Source organism: Panthera pardus, unplaced genomic scaffold (assembly GCF_024362965.1).
Source record: "Panthera pardus isolate Hobbes unplaced genomic scaffold, ASM2436296v1 HiC_scaffold_22, whole genome shotgun sequence".
Classification (NCBI taxonomy): Eukaryota; Metazoa; Chordata; class Mammalia; order Carnivora; family Felidae; genus Panthera; species Panthera pardus.
In genome coordinates, this window is record NW_026526788.1 from 45,431,483 (window position 1) to 45,452,701 (window position 21,219).

Below are 21,219 nucleotides of genomic sequence, written 5' to 3' on the forward strand. Positions count from 1 at the left end.
TCCTAAAATTCAGATATCGTCTGCTCTGCCTTCCTTGCATAACTGTAGACAGCACTCCATGACATATATGAAAACGTGCTCTGTAAAGTGGAAAACTAATAGAAATCTAAGTCACTATCATTATTAGTTAGTTCTGAGTAGATCCTGACCCGAAGACAAGAAACAGAAAAAGTATTAGGCCATGACATGTGGTATGGCCCCACTCCTTTATTAGCCTTCAAAACACCTTTTAACCTCAGAGCTATTCCCTCTTCTGTGAAGTAGAAATTATGGTATCCAATGGTCTACTTCAGGAGGATTTCATAAAGATTATATAAGATTATGCATTTTAAAATGCTTTGCAAATTATAAAATGCTATACAAATGCAAGATATTTACTTTATACCTAAAAATCCCTGGGTACATAATAAGGCCCATTCCTGCTTTGCGTAGTAGTATAGGGCCATAAATATGACTGCACAAGCTGAAACTTTGCAAAAGATCTTAATAATCAACAGGACAAATTATGATTGTTCTATAACCTTTTCCAAGGCACTATTTCTTCTTAACTCTATTCTTGTTCTATTAGGATTTCATCCCAGTGTTACTACTTTTCCTTTCTTTGCTTCAATTCATCTTTGTTGACCAAGCAACTTTTGATAACCCATTTTTATAAAAGGTAATGTGGGCTTATCGCTAAAAAATAAGGAGGCAACGAAACTATGCGCTTTGCTATCTGTGCATGAGCTGAGTAACAGGTACACAGTGACCAACTGCAGTAGTATTTTAAAAGAAGCAAAAAAAAAAACGACATGATTAGTCACTGATCATGATGCACATCTGTTATTTACATAGTAATCTGCAGACTGAAGAGCTAGAAGTGAAGTTTGTACTTTATGCAGTTACTCATAGTTAATATATCGTGATCACTGAAATTTGAATTGTGTTGTTGGGGGAATGGTGTTCTTCACTAAACACACTAACTGAAATTTGTGCATACTGGAGCCATGCAAAGTGAGGCTTGCATATACTTGCAGTGTGCCAAGATATGTGAATCTCCCAATTAGTCTTCTCAGCATTTGAAGAGAGGAATAAATGAATTATTTTCCTGGCTTTCTTGATGTGATTCTTTTTGAACCTTCTCTATTACTTCAAAAAATGTGTGGTGAAGAAATCAAAGAAACCTTTGAGGAACCCGGGGGGCTCAGTCGACTGAGTGCCCAACTCTTGATTTTGGCTCAGATCATGATCCCAGGGTCCTGGGGTTGACCCCTACATTGGGCTCCACACTGAACATGGAGCCTGCTTGAGATTCTCTCTCTCTGTCCCTCTGCCTCTCTGCCCCCCCCACCCCCGTTCACATGCATGTGCATGTTCTCTCTCTAAAAGAAAAAAAAAACTTTCTATGATTGTTACTTAAGGAGGCTTATTTGAGATTAAATTACACTGTAGTATAAGGCAGATAAATTAGTGGGCTTTAAAACAAAAGTTGACTGAATAACAACTGATTTTCTTTAAGAGAAAAGCAAAGGGTTTTACATGATTTTCCTTAGTTTTAGCCATTGAACTTTTGTTTTGTTTTGTTTTTTTTATTTCAGGAGTAAAATTTAGTCATTCATCACTTACATACAACAACACCTAGTACACATCACAACAAGTGCCTGCCTTAATGCCCATCACCCTTTTAACCCATCCCCCCAACACAGCTACCCTCCAGCAAACCTTGGTTTGTTCTCTAGAGTTAAGAGTCTCTTGTGGTTTGCCTCCCTTCTTGCTTTTATTTTATTTTTCCTTCCCTTCCCCTATATTCACCTATTTTGTTTCTTAAATTCCACATATGAGTGAAATCGTATGGTATTTGTCTTTAACTGACTTATTCTGCTTAGCATAGTACATTCTAGTTCCATCTATGTCACTGCAAATGGCAAGATTTCATTCTTTTTGATGGCTGAGTAATATTCCATTACATATGTGTACCACATCCCCTTATCCAATCATCAGTTGATGAATATTTGGACTCTTCCCATACTTTGGTTATTGTTGATAGTGCTGCTATAAACATTGGGGTGCATGTGCCCCTTCGAATCAGTAGTTTTGTATCCTTTAAATAAATACCTAGTTGTGTAATTGCTGGTGCTATTTTTAACTTCTTGAAGAAATGCCATACTGTTTTCCTAATCACTGAACTTTACTTTTTGTATCTTCACATCTCTTTTCTCTTTAGTTGTCACTCTTCTTGTACCCAGAGTAAAGAGTTCAAGCCAGATCAAATGTCAAATGTACCCCATATCCTAAAACAAGCTTCTTGTAATCCTCATTTTAAAGTCTTGTTTGCATTTGGTTCCTTGAGGGCTAACTGCACATGTAGGTGTAGGAATTATATAACTGGAACCTCTGACTTCTCAGAATAGCACCAAATTGTTGGTATTATCTCTTAAACATTACCCTGATTTCAGGAATATTCATCAATGTACTTCTGCACACTCTCCCCACAGAAGATAGCAGAATTAATATTTTAACTATCTGGGAAGGTACTCATTAGTCTATAATAATAAAGCTATTTTAGATCTGAATGAACCAACTAAACATAAAGGTATTTATCTAATTATGGCAGTCACTATTCTACCCTAATTTCTATGATAACCACCTCAAGTCTAGTGGGAGAAACAGGAACATAAATAGATAAATAAAATATAATTTGGTAAATTGGGGAGGTCAGTCACAAGGTGGTATGAGACTATTAGAGAAACACCAAACCTAGCTTTGAGGACCACAAGGAAGGTCGGGCTGAGCTAGCTCTGAAAAACAGTAGGAATTACCTCAGAAAAGAAAGGAGGATGGATGGCTCTTGCAAGAACCACAGGTTCAAAGGCCTGGAGACAAAGAAAGAGAATGAATTCCAGAAACCAAAAGAGGTTCTGTCAGAGAGCTGTGGCAACAGAGGTGGAATAGATGCCATGATGCTAAAGAGCTTTACCATGACAGTAACAGGGAGCCAAAGAAGAGCTTGGAAGGGATTTGTGTTTTAGGAAAGTCATTTCAGTAGCTGCTGTGAGTAGATGGGCATGGAAGCAGTGAAGAAGACAGACCAGCCAAGAGATGAAATCGGCTCAATCCAAGCAGTGGTTGGAACTGAGACACGGGGGAAGATTCTGGGGGTATTAAGGAAGTAGAATTAAAAGGGCTTTGTGACCACTTTTGAATATTGCACGTGACTCAAAGTTTTCTGGTGTGGACAACTGGGTGGTTACAGTAAATAAGATACAGGAGGAAGGAGAAAGGTCAAGATGGAGGAAGAAAAATGGTAAAGTAACACGAAAAATATTTCACTTTGAAAGGAATGTGAGGCATAGAATGAGATTTCCTGCCTAAAATTAAAAATGTCTTGTATTTTGTTTCTACTCTTTGGATGGCCTGAGACAGATAAATCCTGTGAGTAACTGGGTGGGAAGGAGAGGGGCACTAGCTTCACCCAGTACAGGGAAGCAATGTGGAGGGCCCTTAGAGAAAATCAAAGAGCAACCTCCTATTGCAGGGTAGATTGGCAGTTTTATTGTCCAGGGCAGAGGATATAAATAGCTCCATTGTATCCGTGTGTCTAAACAAAATGGCCAAGGAAGGTGGTTAGGGCTTGGGGTACCAAAAGTGAGAGGTGTCTCAGACTATTAGACTTTATATTTTGGATATAGTTCATGGCCTGACAAGTAGCATATACGTAAGAAGAAGGTTTAAAGACTTCTGTAAATAACCCTATGTTAGTTGCTGGAAGAAGTACCTGGAATAGAAGACTTGAACTTGACCATGTTCTAGCATATTTAAGAATATGCCCAGGCCACCCACTAGCTAGCTACCAGAGCTCTTTGTCATGATCACAGGTCAAAATGCCTAATACTGAAAGCCATACAACCCACTTTTTATCTTTCCCGCAATGTAAACAGGAAAATAAAACCATTTTTAGCTTACATGGAAGAACATCTCGATATCTGTTTTTGTCTCTGTTGCGTAGGTCATTCCCAGAGTTGAACTCACCAGGTAGGTTCTGAAAATCTAAAGTCTTTAAAAGGTAAGAAATATAAGTCACATATTTACTACGACAAAAAGAAAAAGAAAAAAAATCTGCCTTTGCTTAGTGTTCATGATCCTTAAACCTCTATATGGCATGACCCAATTTTAAATGTGTTGTATGATAAGTGAAGTCAAAACCGCATTAAAAAATACTACAGAAAGGGGTACTTGGGTGGCTCAGTTGGTTAAGTGTCTGACTTTGGCTCAAGTCATGATCTTGTGGTTCGTGGGTTTGAGCCCCGCATCGGGCTCTGTGCTGACAGCTCAGAGCCTGGAGCCTGTTTTGGATTCTGTGTCTCTCCCTCTCTCTCTGCCCCTCCTCTACTCATGCTCTGTCTCCCTCTCTCAAAAACAAATAAACATTAAAAAAAATACTATAGAAAATACCTCAAATTTGAGATGTCAATCAACAAGTTGTTTGATAAGAAAATGCTAATCTCTCTAAAGATGCTTTTTTCCCTTAAACTTCAATATTTTTCCTTTTTCATAAAAAAGCCAATACAGAACATTCCCTTCTTGGACTTCCCCATAAATCTATCATTTTATAAGCAAACAAATAAAAATAACAGCAATATATATATATATATGTGTATATATATATATATATATATATATATATAAACATATAAACCAAAAAAAATATAAGCAGACTCACAATTTACTCCTTGGCCCATGAAGGAATTATCAGATATCAATTAAGGAATTCTTCCTTTCAAAAAAATTTCATTATCAAGTGTGAATTCAGTAAACACTGATTGAACATTTAATACGTACTCAGCACTTTTCTAGATACTGGAATACAAAGATGAACCTGAAAATTTTCCCATCCTTAAGGAGCTATCAGAGCAGTCAGAGGGGGACCTATGAGATCAATGTACAGAGATGCTAGTATAATGGCAGCACTGATGACTGCCATCAAAAGTTAGTCATATGAAAGTATGTGTGTGTGCGGAAGGCAAGGAGAGCAGAGGTGAGCAGGTACCACTCCAGGTAAAAGGACAGGAATAAAGGCCCGGGGGCATACATCTCCTCTTGGGGAAACAGTGAATAGGATGATAACAAGAGAACAGAGAACATGATCTAGCCCAGAAGGAAACGAAAACTACCCAGGAAGGCCTTGTTTCATATACAAAAGAAGCAGAGATGTAACCAGTCCTAGTCTATGAGAATATTTGTGGATAAAGCCTGTGAGTCTATACTTTTCAAAAGCTCTTCAGTAACCCTTCGGTAGCCAACCTGGCACCACCAGTCTTTAAATAAGCCCTGGCAACCACTGGCATGGCCGATGAGAAGCTAGGGAAGGTGTTAAGCAGTAGGATAGTAAGATTTTTACCCTTTTAATTTTTATGCAAATTAATCCTAAAATTAATTTGGAAAAAAATATCTGTAGGAAGAACTAGAAGAATTCTGTAAAAGAGTAAATGAGGGAAGACTAGTCTGAACAAACAGTAAAAGATCCCATGAAGCTACACTAATTAAGAGAGTTTGGTAACAGCATATGAATAAACAAATCAATGGAAGAAGTCCAAGAATACATTAAAATGTATATATCACTTCAGTATATAATAAAAGTGGCCTTTTACATCACTGAATAGAAATTTCAAGAGGATCTTGGGACAAGAGGATAGATATATAACGTGGGGTCCCTAACAAATACCTTATAAAAAATTAAATTCTAGTTGGATCAAAGATTTATACATTTTAAAAAATTTATACATTTTAAAAGATATTAGTAAGAAACATGAAATAATTATGATCTTAGAGTGAAAGGGCATCTAAAGGATACAGAAAACCCTGAAGTCCCAAAAGATTGCCATATTTGACCACTAAAAATTACCTCTCTTCTTACTAAATGTGTATGTGCATGTACACACATGTATGTGTGGCACAAACAACAAGGGAGGAAAGTTACCATATAAAGCATATACAAAAGAGACAATTTCTTCATTATATAAAGCTATCAATTGATAAGAAAAAGAATAAACAGAAATTGAGCAAAGAATTGGAACTAACAGTTCACTAAAATAAATATAAAAGGCTTAAAAAATATGGAAAGTAATTCCTCTGTTCTCAAATAAGTGTCAATTAGATAGATCATCAACAAGAAATCATTTGTCATGTAAGAGATAAGCAAAGATCCAAAAATTAAATAGCACAAAATACTGGTGGTCTTCCTAGTAATTTGTTCTAAAGAATACTAATACAGGGGTGGTTCAGTCGGTTAGGTGTCCCACTTCAGCTCAGGTCATGATATCATGATCTGTGGGTTCAAGCCCCACGTCGAGCTCTTTTCTCACAGCTCAGAGCCTGGAGCCTGCTTCAGATTCTGTGTCTCCCTCTCTCCTTGCCCCTCTCCCCCGTGCTGTCTCTCTCTTTTGCTCGATCTCAAAAATAAATAAATATTTAAAAAATTAAAAGAAAAAACAAACAAAAAACAAAGAAAGATATACTCGTGATGGAGTCTTTCATTAAAAAAAAGGATACTCATACATATGTACAGGCATATGAAGAGGGGTAACTGTTGTTCATAGTAGCCTAGAACAATCTAAATGAGCATGATAGGGGACTACGTAAAGAAAAGAAGGCCTTTAGAACTATACAATTAACTATACTATGCAACCCTTAAAAAGAATGAGATTTTAGGAGATAGAGCTATATGTACTGATAATATATTTGGAAATTATTTCTCAGGTGACACATTTTTTTTTAAGGAAGGAAAGGGTAATGGTGAATAAAGTACATGCTAATGCTTTTCTGGACATTTGGATGACAAAGTTAATAGTGGAAAGGGAGCCTAGGAAGTCAAGAGAGAAAAAGAAAGATACTTTATCCATTTTATAACCTTTTATGCTATTTAACCTCTTTTTTTAACTATATACACCTATTACTTTAAAAACAAACTTATATTTAAAAACAAAGACAAAGTACTCAATTTAAAAAACACAGAAAAAAAAAAAAAGAAAAAAACCCTCTAGTAGTAATGTGGAAAATCAGAGACTTTTGTTAAAACCAAAATATTTACCATAAATTCCTGGAGGATTTCAAATTCTGCTACTTTTTTCTCAAGCACGTTAACACAATCCTTGATGGTTAATTGCTCATGAAAACTGAATATTAATGGTCGAACATAAGCCAGCTGAGCTAGCTCCCTTTCAGAAACAATTTGTATACCTAAGAAAAAGAAAAATTCACATTTGTAAGTTACTTGTATGTATGTGAAGGGAGATTTTCTTTCTGTTGTTGTTTTTTCTTAAGTAAAGGCACAGCCACCTATGGATTACTGGAAATTTGTGTTTCCAGAAGTGAAGAAATCTGTTACTTTGAAAGAAAGTATTCTTGGTTTGAAAAATCGTGATTATGTACTTTGAAATTACACAAAACCCACTATTCTTGGAAAAACTGTTAAGTGCTATATAAATAAAAGATGCTATAGACTGAGAAGTGTTCTATTTAACAATGTGAATTGAGTATATGTATTGACAATTATGCACAGCAAGCATGTGCAAACAAGACTTGGATGGGAAAAAGTGAGAACTTTTGTCTTCCCTCAGACCAAGTATTTAACATCCCTAGAGTTTGAGAGGAGAGGATGTGGAGAGTCTAACACACTTCTCACTCTAAAATAGATCAAGGACACTCATGCACACACAGACATACAACACAAATACACCCCCCACAAGGATAGAGAGGCTCTATGTGATATCATTAATAAGACTAAAAAATATATATAATATATAACTTGTAATTATGTATTATATGCATATATATACATTATATAGTTACCCATTTATAACAAATAATAATAGAAGAGAATACATGCTATTCAATAGTACACATGGAGGGTTTTTTTTAATGATGACGTTCTATGTCATGTTGACAATCTAGATTCCAAACAGCCGAAATTTTACAGATCATGTCCACTGACCAAAATGCAATAAATCCAGAAGTCAGTATTAAAAGAATATTTTTAAAATTTCAGAATTTTGAAGTAAAATGCTCACGTGAAGCCAGTTCTCAAAATCTCTTTTCAAAGCCAAATAATATGAACAAAAATAAAGTTAACACCAGCAAATATATATATATATATATATATATATACATATATATGTACTTATATATACATATACATACATATATATGCATATATATGTGTATGTATATGTATATATATACATATATATATGCATATATATATACATATATATATGTATATATATACACAAGAAGCAATTCCACAAAAGAATGGGGATAAAAAGTAAAAAATTCTAAGAATGTGCACAGCCCTGTGAAACTCTTCTTGTCTTGGAACCCTATTTTAACCAAAAGCTCTTTGCAGGGGTGGAAGTGAGGGACTGTTGGTTGGGAGAGACAGTCACAGAAGTCCTAAAATTTCTCACAAATATCTCTAACCTGAATATGAGAGGAGATCTAGGAAGCCTAGAGGGGGAGCTAAAGTTTGCAAGAGTAGAAGCCATTTTGATCATCGTTGATGCCCAACAGAAAAATCTTTAGAGCTTCCCATGTATTCCAGCCTTGCTAGAACAAAAGCTGAGAGAAGGGAGAGAGGAAACGAAAGAAAGGGTAGAATGATTGTAATGGACACTGTTGTTGACTCTCCAACACTGATTCTACCCTGATGGTTAGTTAAAGCCATAAGTGATCATTCCACAATAACTCCCTTGCCAGCGAATAATTCAGCAATATGTAGATGACTTGATCCAATGGGAAGCAAGAAGTATATTCAGGGCTTGCGGGCAAGGAAGAGAAGCAAGCCTCTCTCTCATCTCCATCCCTTGCCCAGACATAGATACAGACGTATAAGACCCTGATTATTACAAGCAGCCCTACTGTGACATAAAAGGAATGAGCTGAATACAGCAGATATGAAAAAAATACACATAAAGAACCTATGCTCTTAATGACATCACTGAGAAACTGATCAAATTGAACTTGGAACACTTCCTACCTCTCTACTTCCATTATGGGAGAAAATATATTTCTGTGGTTAACATCATTTTGAATTTGGTTTCTCTTTATTGCGGCCTGGTCCAAGAATTCCAATCAAGGTGGACAGGTCAGGCTTCAGCTACAATAATGGCAATGGGATTTTTGCAGAGGGGCAGTTCTTTTCTAGCTATTTGGTGCGACATCATTGGACAGGTTTGAAGAACAGGTGCTTCCCCCTAACATGGTCCAAAAATAACACTGCAGAATGGTCTACCACAAAAACTGCTAGCTTTGCTGTAAGGAGGAATCTGAGGGAGCTGGACACCGCTGCTCGAACCACTAGCTCCTGGATGACACTACTATAGCAACCATGGAGGAACTAGAAAGTCAGCACCACAACTTCGGTTATAATGAGACACGAGGAATACCATGCGTGTTATGGTGCGTACCAGCAGCTTGAGAGCGTCTCCACAGATTTAAGTCTTGGCTAAGTGCATACAACTGGTCAAACCCACATAACTTCAGGATTTCCAGGAAATTAATTTTTAGTTTTCCTGCCTGGGCCATACAGAAAGACATGTTAGGAGAAGGATGTGATCAAAGCTGAGTAAGCTAATCTATAATATCTTCTATACAACAATTCATCCACACCCTGTGAGTTTTCTGTTCCTTTTCCCCTAACCCTTCTGCACATTTGTCATTATCTGCTCAGCCAAAATCCAGCCCTCAAAGTGTAGTTTATAATGGAAGATAACTAATCAAATCAAATCAAATGGAATGAGAGTCAACAAGAATTCATTCATGCTCAAACTGAAAAATCAAGGAGATGCAGAACTATACATGTTACTGAGCAAGATGGAAATAAAATGAAAGACGAAGAAAAAAAATGAGCAATGCAATATGGTAGGCAAAAAAAAATTTAATCCATTCTGAATGGGACATAACTTATATTGTAGATCTATTATCTGTAGGAAGAAGTAATGGAATATAAATTATTTTAAATGAGTTTAAAAGTGAGATTTTAAAAAACAGAATGGCCTCTTTTTTAAATATTTATTTATTTATTTTGAGAGACAGAGACACGAGCAGGGAGGGACAGAGAGAGAAGGAGAGAGAGAATCCCAAGCAGGCTCAGCTATTCTCAGCACGGAGCCAGATGTGGGGCTCAATCTCACAAACTGCAAATTCATGACCTGAGCCAAAACCGTGAGTCCAATCGATACTTAACCGACTGAGCCACCCAGATGCCCCCCAAAAAACAGAATGGCCTCTTATATTAGGTTCCTAAAGTAGTCAAATTCACAGTACAGAAAGTAGAATCGTGGTTGTCAGAGGCTGGGGGAGGGAGAATGGAGAGTTAAGTACTTAATGGGTACGGAGTTACAGTTGAGGAAGAGGAAAAAGTTCTAGAGGTGGATGGTGGTATTGCTTGCACAACAGTAAGAATGTACTTAATACCACTGAACAGTACACAGAAAAATGGTGAAGATGATAAATTTTATGTTCTGTGTATTTTACCACAATTTTTAAAATACTACTAATAACCCAGATTCTTTGCATCACTTATAGTCTGTTATCCAGAGATCGGCTGCTATTATAAAGCTAAATTCTCCTCACGGTCACAAAAAGATGGTCAACAGCAATCAGAGCCATGTATTTTCTTGCTTACAGCCTATTTATTTTCTTTTTTAAAAAAAAATGTTAATGTTTATTTTTGAGAGAGAGACAGAGCACGAATAGGGGAGGGGCAGAGAGAGAGGGAGACACATAATCCAAAGCAGGCTTCAGGCCGCGAGCTGTCAGCCCAGAACCCGATGTGAGGTTCGAACTCATGAACTGCCAGATTGTGACCTGAGCAGAAGTTGGACACTTAACTGACTGAGCTACCCAGGCGCCCCACATACAAACTATTTCTTAAATGCAAGGACAAAGTTTCCCCAAAGCATCCAACAAACCTTTACCTGAATTTCAGGCAGGCCAAGTGTCTGAAACATAGCCGGCAAAACAAAACTGGCAAAACCTAACTGGCATATCCTCAGATCATTCAGGTTCACACCCTGAGTTAAAAGCAATTTCTCAACCTGCCTTGCTGCAGCTTGATGGAAAAGAGATGAAATGAGTGCTGAAGAATCAGCTAGAGTGATCACTGGTGCCACTATACAACGTTTGCAGCAACCTCAACCCAAGTGCACAGACCAGGGTGCAAAAAAACCTTTGTGCAAAATTCAAGCCATCCTTCCAGCTCCTCCCTAGCTGTTCCCTACCGGTGCCAGCAAAACTCCCCTACATCTCAGTTCTGATGCCTCCCCAGGTCTTACCCTAGAGCCAGAGGGGAGGTCACACCTATGGGGGACAGAGGTTTAGATGGAGAAAGCATCAGAAAAGAGGCCAGATTTACTTTTTTAAAAAATTTTTTAATGTTTATTTTTGAGAGAGAGAGAGACAGAGCACAACTGGGAGAAGGGCGGAGAGTGAGGGAGACACAGAATCCGAAGTAGGCTCCAGGCTCTGAGCTGTCAACACAGGTCCAATGCAGCACTCAAACTCGCAAACTGAGATCATGACCTGAGCCCAAGTCGGACACTTAACCAGTGGAGCCAGCCAGGTGCCCTGCCACATCTACATTTGTATCAATATCACCTGGGAAGTGCCTTGAAAATAATGGAAAACAGTGTGGAGGTTCCTCAAAAAATTAAAAATAGATCTACCCTATGACCCAGCACTGGCAGGAATTTACCCAAGGGATACAGGAGTGCTGATGCATAGGGCACGTGTACCCCAATGTTTATAGCAGCACTTACAACAATAGCCAAACTATGAAAAGAACCTAAATGTCCATCAACTGATGAATGGATAAAGAAATTGTGGTTTATACACATAATGGAATACTACGTGGCAATGAGAAAGAATGAAATATGGCCTTTTGTAGCAACATGGATGGAACTGGAGAGTGTTATGCTAAGTGCAATAAGTCCTACAGAGAAAGACAAATACCATATGTTTTCACTCTTATGTGGATCCTGAGAAACTTAACAGAAGACCATGGAGGAGGGGAAGGAAAAAAAAAAAAGTTAGAGAGGGAGGGAACCAAACCATAAGAGACTCTTAAAAACTGAGAATAAACTGAGGGTTTACAGGGTTGGGAGGGAGGGGAAAGTGGGTGACGGGCATTGAGGAGGACACCTGTTGGGATGAGCACTGGGTGTTGTATGGAAACCAATTTGACAATAAATTTCATATTAAAGAAAGAAAGAAAGAAAGAAAGAAAGAAAGAAAGAAAGAAAGAAAGAAAGAAAATAGGGATTTCTGGATTCAACCCAACAAATGCTGAATCATAACCTTAAATAAAAATTAAATTAAAAAAAAGAATGAGGTAAAAAATAAGTTTACAGACATAAGAAAATAAAGATCAAAACTACATGATTACAGGGGCACCCAAGTGGCTCAGTCACTTGAGTGTTCCACTCTTGATCTCAGCTCAGGTCATGATCTCATGGTTTGTGGAAGAAGAGACAAAAAATAAAAGATAGTGCATGTATGGACATCATCAGAAGTTCAGAATAAAAACTTAAGATACAGTGAGGAACTCCAGAAATCATCCTTCCTGGTACAAGCGCAGAGAGGGAAGCAGCAGCTTCTACAGGCAAGGTATGATGTCCCATCCAGTTTCTTTCCCCTATCTTCCCTAAGGATCAGAAGCAGAAGAAGTTGGGAAAAGGGCAGCAAACTCTATTGTCCACAAAACACAAGTTAAGACACAATAACTTTGGGAATTGGGAGGGGAGGAAAGCATCCTAGGCTCAGACCATAACATATCCTCTACCCCTAAACAAAAGACAGGTAACTGAGAAGGCACCATCCCTAAGAACCAGGGACACTGCACCTGTCTACAACTAATGCTGAATAAAGACAACAGAGAATGCACTCCCACCCACAATTAGGTTAGCAAGTAACATAATTACAAACAAGAGCATTCTGTTGCTGGGAAATGAACAAGGTCATTGTCAGAAACCTTCTCTGAGGTTCAAGTGCAATGCAGAGACCTAAAGCAGAGGGTAGACATTGAAATAAACCCTCTGGCATTTTCCATTCTAAGCACAAGGTAGCAATACAGGAATTTGAAGCTGGTGATGCAATAGGAGTAACCCTAGCAACATAAAAACTCAAACCCTGCTCAATTCCTGACTAAACTGACTTAACTCACCAGACTGAAGGCCTACAAAAGGAAGAGGTATGCCTATTCCTATTTATCCCAGTCTCTAGAACACAAGATATCCAGATTTCAACAAAGAAATTACATGTACACAAAGAAGCAAGTAAAGAAAAAAAAATAAAACTGTCAAGAGATAAAGCAATCAAAGGGACCAGACAGAGATACAACATAAATGTTAAAACTATCAGACAATGAATTTTAAACAAGTAAGATTGAAGTTAAAGGCTTCAGTGGAAAAGTGGACAACATGCATAAACAAATGCAGAATTTCATCAGAGCTAGGGAAACCATAAAAAATCAAGCAGAAATCCTAAAAATGAAAATTTCTATAATAGAAATAAAGAATGCTATCAGTGGGCTTATCTATGGGCTTGATACAGACTAGAAAAGAATCCGCAAACTTGAAAATAGGTCAATAGGCATTACTCAAACTGAAAGAGAAAAAAGAGTCAGGGAAGCCACAGTAGACAGCATCCAAGAACTACAGCCCAATATCACACAGATTAATATTCCTATAATTAGAAACCCAAAATAGAACAGAGAGTGGGAGTGGAATTGGGCAGAAGAAATATTTGAAGTGACAATGGTTGGGGATCCTCCAAAATGAATGAAAGACACCAAGCCTCAGATACAAAAGCTCATCATCAACAATACAAGTTATAAGACAACCCAGAATCCTACAACCAACAAAAATGTCTTTCAGAACAAATGAAGGAGAGGGGCGCCTGGGTGGCGCGGTTGGTTAAGCGTCCGACTTCAGCTCAGGTCACGATCTCGCGGTCCGTGAGTTCGAGCCCCGCGTCAGGCTCTGGGCTGATGGCTCGGAGCCTGGAGCCTGTTTCCGATTCTGTGTCTCCCTCTCTCTCTGCCCCTCCCCCGTTCATGCTCTGTCTCTCTCTGTCCCAAAAATAAAAAATAAAAAACGTTGAAAAAAAAAATTTAAAAAAAAAAAAAAAAAAAAGAACAAATGAAGGAGAAATAAACACTTTTACAGACAAATACTGAGAGTTCATTAGCAGCACACTTGCACTGTAAGAAATGCTCAAGGAAAATCTTCAGGCAGAAGGAATATACTACAGAACAGGAAACTGACTCTACACAAATGAAAAGTTGTAAAAATTCCATGAAAGTAGATAAATATAAAATTCTTTTTTCCCTTAATTTTCACTTTCCTGGAGGGTAACTGGCTATCTAAAACAAAAGCACTGAATACATATTTTTCATAATTATTGTTATGTAAAAGAAACATTTGACAACAATTGTACACAAGATTCACGGGAATAATTAGGAAGACACTATTGGAAGGTCCTTTTGCCAAGTGTTATAATGTTATTTGAAGATAGAAAAAACAGACTATGAAAAATTAAAGATGTACATATATTATAAATCCTAGGGCAACCAAGAGAACACTTTTAAAGAGGTATAACTAAAAAGCCATTGGGAAAATAAAATGTTATTACAAAATAATCCTAGAGAAATCTGCCAAAAAAAAAGGAAAAAAGATAAAGAATAGAAAGAATAAATAGAAAGCAATTAGCAAGATGGTAGAGTTAAAAGATGGTAATATAAATGCAAACAGTCTAAATACACCAATTAAAAAGACAGAAATCAGGAAACTGGGTGAAAAAGCAAGACCCAATCATACAATGCCCATAAGAAACCACTTTATATACAAAAATGTAGGCAAGTTAAAAGTAAAAGGATAGAAAAGTATGTACCATGGGAACACTAATCAAAGGAAGGTAGAGTGGCTCTATTAACATCAGAGAATATCAAAAACAAAGTAGACTTCAGACCAAGAACATTACCAGGGTTAAAAAAGTCGTTACTTGGGGGAAGAAGGATGAATAAGGGGAACAAAGAGAATTTTAGAGTAGTGTAACTATTCTGTTTGAAACTAAAATGGTGAAAACATGTCTTTACACATTTGTCCTAACTCATAGAATATACACCACCACCAGTGAACTCTAATGTAAATTATGGACTCAGAGTGGCATTGCTACGTCAGTGCAGATTCATCCGTCACAAATACACCACTCTGGTGAGGAACACTGAGAGTGGAGGAGCTTATGCATATGTGAAGGCAGTGAGAATATGGGAAATCTCTGTAACTTCTGTTCAAATTTGCTGTGAACTTAAAACTGCTCTAAAAATTAAAGAGATAATTACTAATGATAAAGAGGTCAAATCACAGAGAAGACATAACAATGCTAAATGAGTATGCACCTAACAGAACTTCAAAATACATGAAAAACTGATAGTGTTAAAAAAAAAAGAAAGAAAATTTACAATTATCACTGAAGACTTCAAAACTCTTCACTCAGGAATCAATGGAACATGTACACAGACATTCAGCAAGGACAGAAAAGAACTAAACAACAACGTCATCTAACTGGCCTTTATAAAACACTCTGTCCAACAACATTGTAAAAATTCTCAAGTGCACATGGTACCTTCACCAGATAGACCATATTCTAGGTCACAAATCAAACCTTAACAAATTAAAAAGAATGAATATAAATTATGCCCTTGGACCATAATGAGATTAAATAAAAATCAATAACATACCTGGAAAATCTTCAAATATTAAGAAAGTTAAAAGCATACTTCTAAATAACCCATGGATCAAAGAAGTCACAAGAGAAATTAGAGAACAATTTAAAAAAAAAAGCAGACTTTAGAATAGATCTATGTTTACCAAAAAAATTAGTAGGTAGTACCGAGAGTTCCCATATATCCTCTGCTATAGTTTCCCCTATTATTAACAATTAAACTAGGTTAGTACATTTGTTAGATTTGGGGGTTCCTGGGTGGCTCAGTCAGTTAAGTGTCTGACTCTTGATTTCATCTCAGGTCCTGATCTCATGCTTCACAAGTTTGAGTCCCACATCAAGCTCTGTGCTGAAAGCCCAGAATCTGCTTCGAATTGTGTCTCTCCTTCTTTCTCTGTCCCTCCCCACTCTGTGTGCATGCACATTCTGTCTCTCTCTCTCTCTCTCAAAATATATAAACATTAAAAAAAAGAATTTAATTAACCAATATTAATACATTATTCTTAACATGTTAACTGAAGTCCATAGTTCATTCAGAGTTCCTTAGTTTTCCTTCATATCCTTTCACTGTTCCAGGATCCCATCTAGGAATCCATATGATCTTTAGTTCTCATGTCTCCTTAGGCTCCTCTTGGCTGGGATGCTTTCTCAGACTTTCCATGTGTTTGATGATTTTGGCAGTTTGAGGAGTAATGATCAGATATATTCTAGGATGCCCCTCTATTGGAATTTGTCTGATGTTTTTCTCATAATTAGCTTAGGGTTATCAGTTTTGGGGAAGATCACAGAGGTAAAGTGCCATATTCATCACAACATATCAAGGGGACCTACTATCAACATGACTGATGTTGACCTTGTTCACCTGTTGCAGCTGTGTATTATGTTTCTTTACTACAAACTTCCTCTTTTTTTTTTTTTAATTTTTTTTTTCAACTTTTTTTTTTGTTTTTGTTTTTTATTTTATTTTTGGGACAGAGAGAGACAGAGCATGAACGGGGGAGGGGCAGAGAGAGAGGGAGACACAGAATCTGAAACAGGCTCCAGGCTCCGAGCCATCAGCCCAGAGCCTGACGCGGGGCTCGAACTCACGGACCGCGAGATCGTGACCTGGCTGAAGTCGGACGCTTAACCGACTGCGCCACCCAGGCGCCCCCAAACTTCCTCTTTTTATCCCTCTTTCCATACTGTACTCTTTAGAAGAAAATCACTATATACAACACACACTTAAGGGATGGGATGTTATGCTCCATCTACATTAGAGTGGAATACATCTATTTTAGAGTGGAATATAAAATAATTTATTTGGAATTCTTCTGCATCTCTTTCTTCTCCCCATTTATTTATATATTCAATTATTTTTTTTATTAGTATGGACTCAGACATTCATTTCATCCTTTGAGTTATAATCCAATGCTACCTTGTGTTGGTGCTCAAACTGTTCCAGCTGTAGCCAATGGGAATGAAAAAGCATTCTGAATGGAATGTAAATAAAAACACATCAAGAATTTGGGGATATTGCTAAAGCAGTATTCACAGGAAGATCTGTTGTATTAAGTACTTATATTAGATCAGAAGAAATAACTCTTATCAGAAATCAATAAAATTGAAAACAATAGGAAAAATAATTAAAACTAAAAAAGCTAGTTCATGGAAAAGATCAATAAAAAGACAAATACAATATGGTTTCCCTTTTATGTGGAATTTAAGAAACAAAACAAAGGAAAAAAAGAGACAAAATAACACACTCTTAAATAGAAAGCATAAACTGGTGGTTGCCAGAGTGGAGGTGGGTGGAAGGATGGTGAAATAGGTAAAGGGGCTTAAAGGGTACAAACTTCCAGTTACAAAATAAATAAATTATGAAGATGAAAAGTACAGCATGAGGAATATAGCCCAAACATTGTTTGGTGACAGATAATGATTATACTTATTGTGATGAGCACTGAGTAATGTACAGAAGTATTGAATCACTATATTTATTGTATGCCCGACACTAATATAACACTGCTAATTATCCTTCAATTAAAAATTATCAAAATAAATAAAATTACACTGAATTAAAAAAAATGAAAATCTCTAAACTGATCACAAAACAAAGAGAAAAAACACACTTTACCACATCAAGAATAAAACAGAGGGTATCAAGTCAGATATTACAGACATTACAAAGTTAATAAGGGAATATTATAAACAGTTCTAATTCCATAAATTAGATAACTTATATTGATGAGACAAACTGCCAAAGCTCATTAAAGAAGAGAAAGATGATTCAATAGTCCTTTATCAATTAAAAACATTGAATATTGTTATGGGCTGAATTGTGTCCCACCACCCCCCCCCCCAGAATTTTATATGTTGAAGTCCTAACCTCTAATAATTCAGAATATGATTGTATTTGGTGATAGGATCTTTAAAGAGGTAATTAAGCTAGTAAGATTTTTAGGGTGCACCCTCATCAAATATGACTAGTATCCTTACAAAAAAACCCAAACAAACAAAAACAAAAAACACAGCTCCCAGATGCTACACAGGGAGAAGACAGCCATCTGCAAGTCAAGAAGAGGCCTCAGAAAAAATCAAAACTGCCAACACCTTGATCTTAAACATCTAGCCTCCAGAATTGTGAGAAAATACATGTCTATTACGTAAGCCATTCAGCCACTAGTACTTTGTTATGAAAACCCTAGAAAATGAACACAAATATGTATTTTAAAACCTTACAAACACATTCCAAGACCAGATGGTTTCACTGAATTCTAGCAAACATTTAAGAGAGCAATAATAATAATTTTGTACAAACTCTTCCAGAATATAAAATAGGAGGGGTACTTCCAAACCAACTTTATGAGGGCAGCTTTGCCCTGATACTCAAACCAGAAAAAGGTACTCCAAAAAAGAAAACCACAAATCAATATCTATCACGAATGTAAATGCAAAAACCTCAACAAAATACCAGCAAATCAAATCAAGCAACATATAAAAAGGAAAAACCACAAAGCTGGGTTTATCCCAGGAATACAAAGCAAATTCAACATCTGAAAATCAAATACCAACAGTCCATAAGTCACCATATCAACAGACCAAAGAATAAAACCTATAAGATCATCTCAGCAGATACAGAAAAAACACTGGGAAAAAATTCAACATGCACTCATGATGAAAACTCTAGGAAACTAAAACTAGAAAGAACTTCCTTAATATGATAAAAGACATCCACAAAAATCCTCCAACTAACATTATCCTTAATGATGAAAAACAGAATGTTTTCCCCCTAAAACGGAGCCCACTCTCTGTACTCTTTTCAATGTTGCACCAAAGGTCCCAGCTAGTTCAACAAGTTAAGAAAAAGAAATGAAAAGCATATACATTAGAAAGGTTGAAAAATAAAACCGTGTCCATTCATTGATAACATGAGTGTCTACATAGGCAAATTCCAAAAAGAATATACAAAAACACTCCTAGAATTAAGAGTGAATTTAATAAGGTAAAGGGATACAAAGGCAATATCAAAAATATCAATCATATTTCTATATACCAGCAGTGAACTATGGAAGTTAAAGTATTTTATAATAGCACCAAAATGCAGAAGATACTTAGATAAAAGTCTAACAAAATATGTACAAGATCTGTATGTTTAAAACTATAACACACTAACTACTGATAAAAGAAATCAAAGCCGACCTATAAAGAGAAATGCTTCCATCGGAGAACACAACAATGATCCCACTGATAACGTTAGAAGTTGAGAATGCCACCAGCCCATTTTGGGCTCCTCATGCTACCAAACTGACAGAAAAAGAGGGGCTACTATAATGCTTGATATGACTAATTCTAATTATCAAGGGGAAATTGGGTTCCTACTAAACAGCAGGGGTAAGAAGGAGTATGTTGAGAATGCAGGTGATCTTCTAGAGTGCCTTTACAGTGATTAAAGTCAGTGGAAAATGATAACAGTTAAATTTAGACATGACTGCTACTAGCTTAGTGATGAAGGGATGAAGGGATGAAGGGATGAAGGTTTGCATCACCCTACCAGACAAGGAACCACAACCAACTGAGGTGCTTGCTGGAGTCAAAGAGAATACCAAAGTAGTAGAAGAAGGCAGTTCTACCAGATACAACCTTGTGACCAGCTGCACAAATGAGGACATAATAGTTACAAGTAAGTCTTCCTTTTTCAATATAAATGTCTGACACAATATATCAAGTATTCACATACATTCAAATATGTAAATTAACCACATATTTTTGTTTTCTTTTATAGGATAGTAAAGGCAAAGTGTTAATCAGCTGAACAAGGAAGACATCACTCAAAGACAAAAGGGGAGGGGAGCCTAGGTGGCTCAGTCAGTTAAGGGTCCAACTTCAGCTCAGATCATGATCTCGAGGTCTGTGAGTTTGAGCCCTGCACCAGGCTCTGTGCTGACAGCTCAGAGCCTGAAGCCTGCTTTGGATTCTGTGTCTCCCTCTCTCTCTGCCCCTTCCCACTCACACTCAGTCTCTCTCTCACTCTCTCTCTCTCTCTCTCTCTCCCTCCCTCCTCCTCTCAAATATAAACAAACATTAAAAAGAGAAAAAAAGACAAAAGGGAGATTTTTATATTCTCTTTTGAGGATGGGGTGAGAAGGTGTTTTCAGTTGCACACAGGATAACTGTATCATTGTAGATGGAAACATATGTTTTTATTTGGAGATTAGGTATGGTTTAAAGAGATATATGTGGGTGCCAAGTTGACAAAAGATGGACTGTGGTTATTTTGCAATATGTCAATATGGCTAGGCTGAACTTCTTCTCCCAGAATTCCATTTCCTAAATGTTTCCAGTTAAGATGATTGACGAGAGAGGTTCTTATGTGAGACTTTGGAAACCTGAAACAATAGCCATTTTGTAGTTCACACACACTATAGCTTATCTCCTGACACACCTCATTTTTTACACAGAGGGAAAAACTTGGTATCATAAAAATGGCAATACTTCCCAAATGAATATGTTGCCACTCCAATCTGAATTTCAAAATTTACATGGGGGTATGTGCATCCCGATATTTACAGTAGCGTTATCAACAACAGCCAAACTATGGAAAGCACCCAAATGTTCATCAACTGATGATGGATAAAGAAGATGTGATATATATATATATACACAATGGAATATTATTCAGCCATGGAAAAGAATGAAATCTCACCATTTGCAATAATGTGGATGGAGCTACAGACTACGAGTAAGTAAGTAAGCAAAGTAAGTCAGTCAGAGAAAGACAAATACCTTATGGCTTCACCCATATGTGGAATTTAAAACATAAAGCAGATGAACATGGAGTGGGAAGAGACGCAAATGAAGAAACAGACCCAACTATGGAGAACAAACTGAGAATTGATGGAGGGAGGTGGGCGGGGGATGGGTTAAATAGGTGGTGGGCATTAAACAGGGCACTTGTGATAAGCACTGTAAGTGATGAATCAT

General features: G+C 37.0%; 1 protein-coding gene across 7 annotated transcripts in view; it reads right to left on the bottom strand.

The window, feature by feature from the left end:
• Positions 1–21,219, bottom strand: part of PTPN20 (protein tyrosine phosphatase non-receptor type 20) — a 115,110-nt gene that overhangs the window by 22,992 nt on the left and 70,899 nt on the right. For 4 of the 7 annotated variants that reach the window (XM_053909684.1, XM_019444861.2, XM_019444863.2 and 1 more), the window contains one exon: positions 3,943–4,033. In XM_053909684.1, the coding sequence (XP_053765659.1) occupies positions 3,943–4,033 (91 nt within the window). Of the gene's footprint in view, positions 1–3,942; positions 4,034–7,066; positions 7,216–21,219 lie in introns of all 7 variants that reach the window. The other 3 variants (XM_053909682.1, XM_019444858.2, XM_019444859.2) reach the window with 1 other exon arrangement.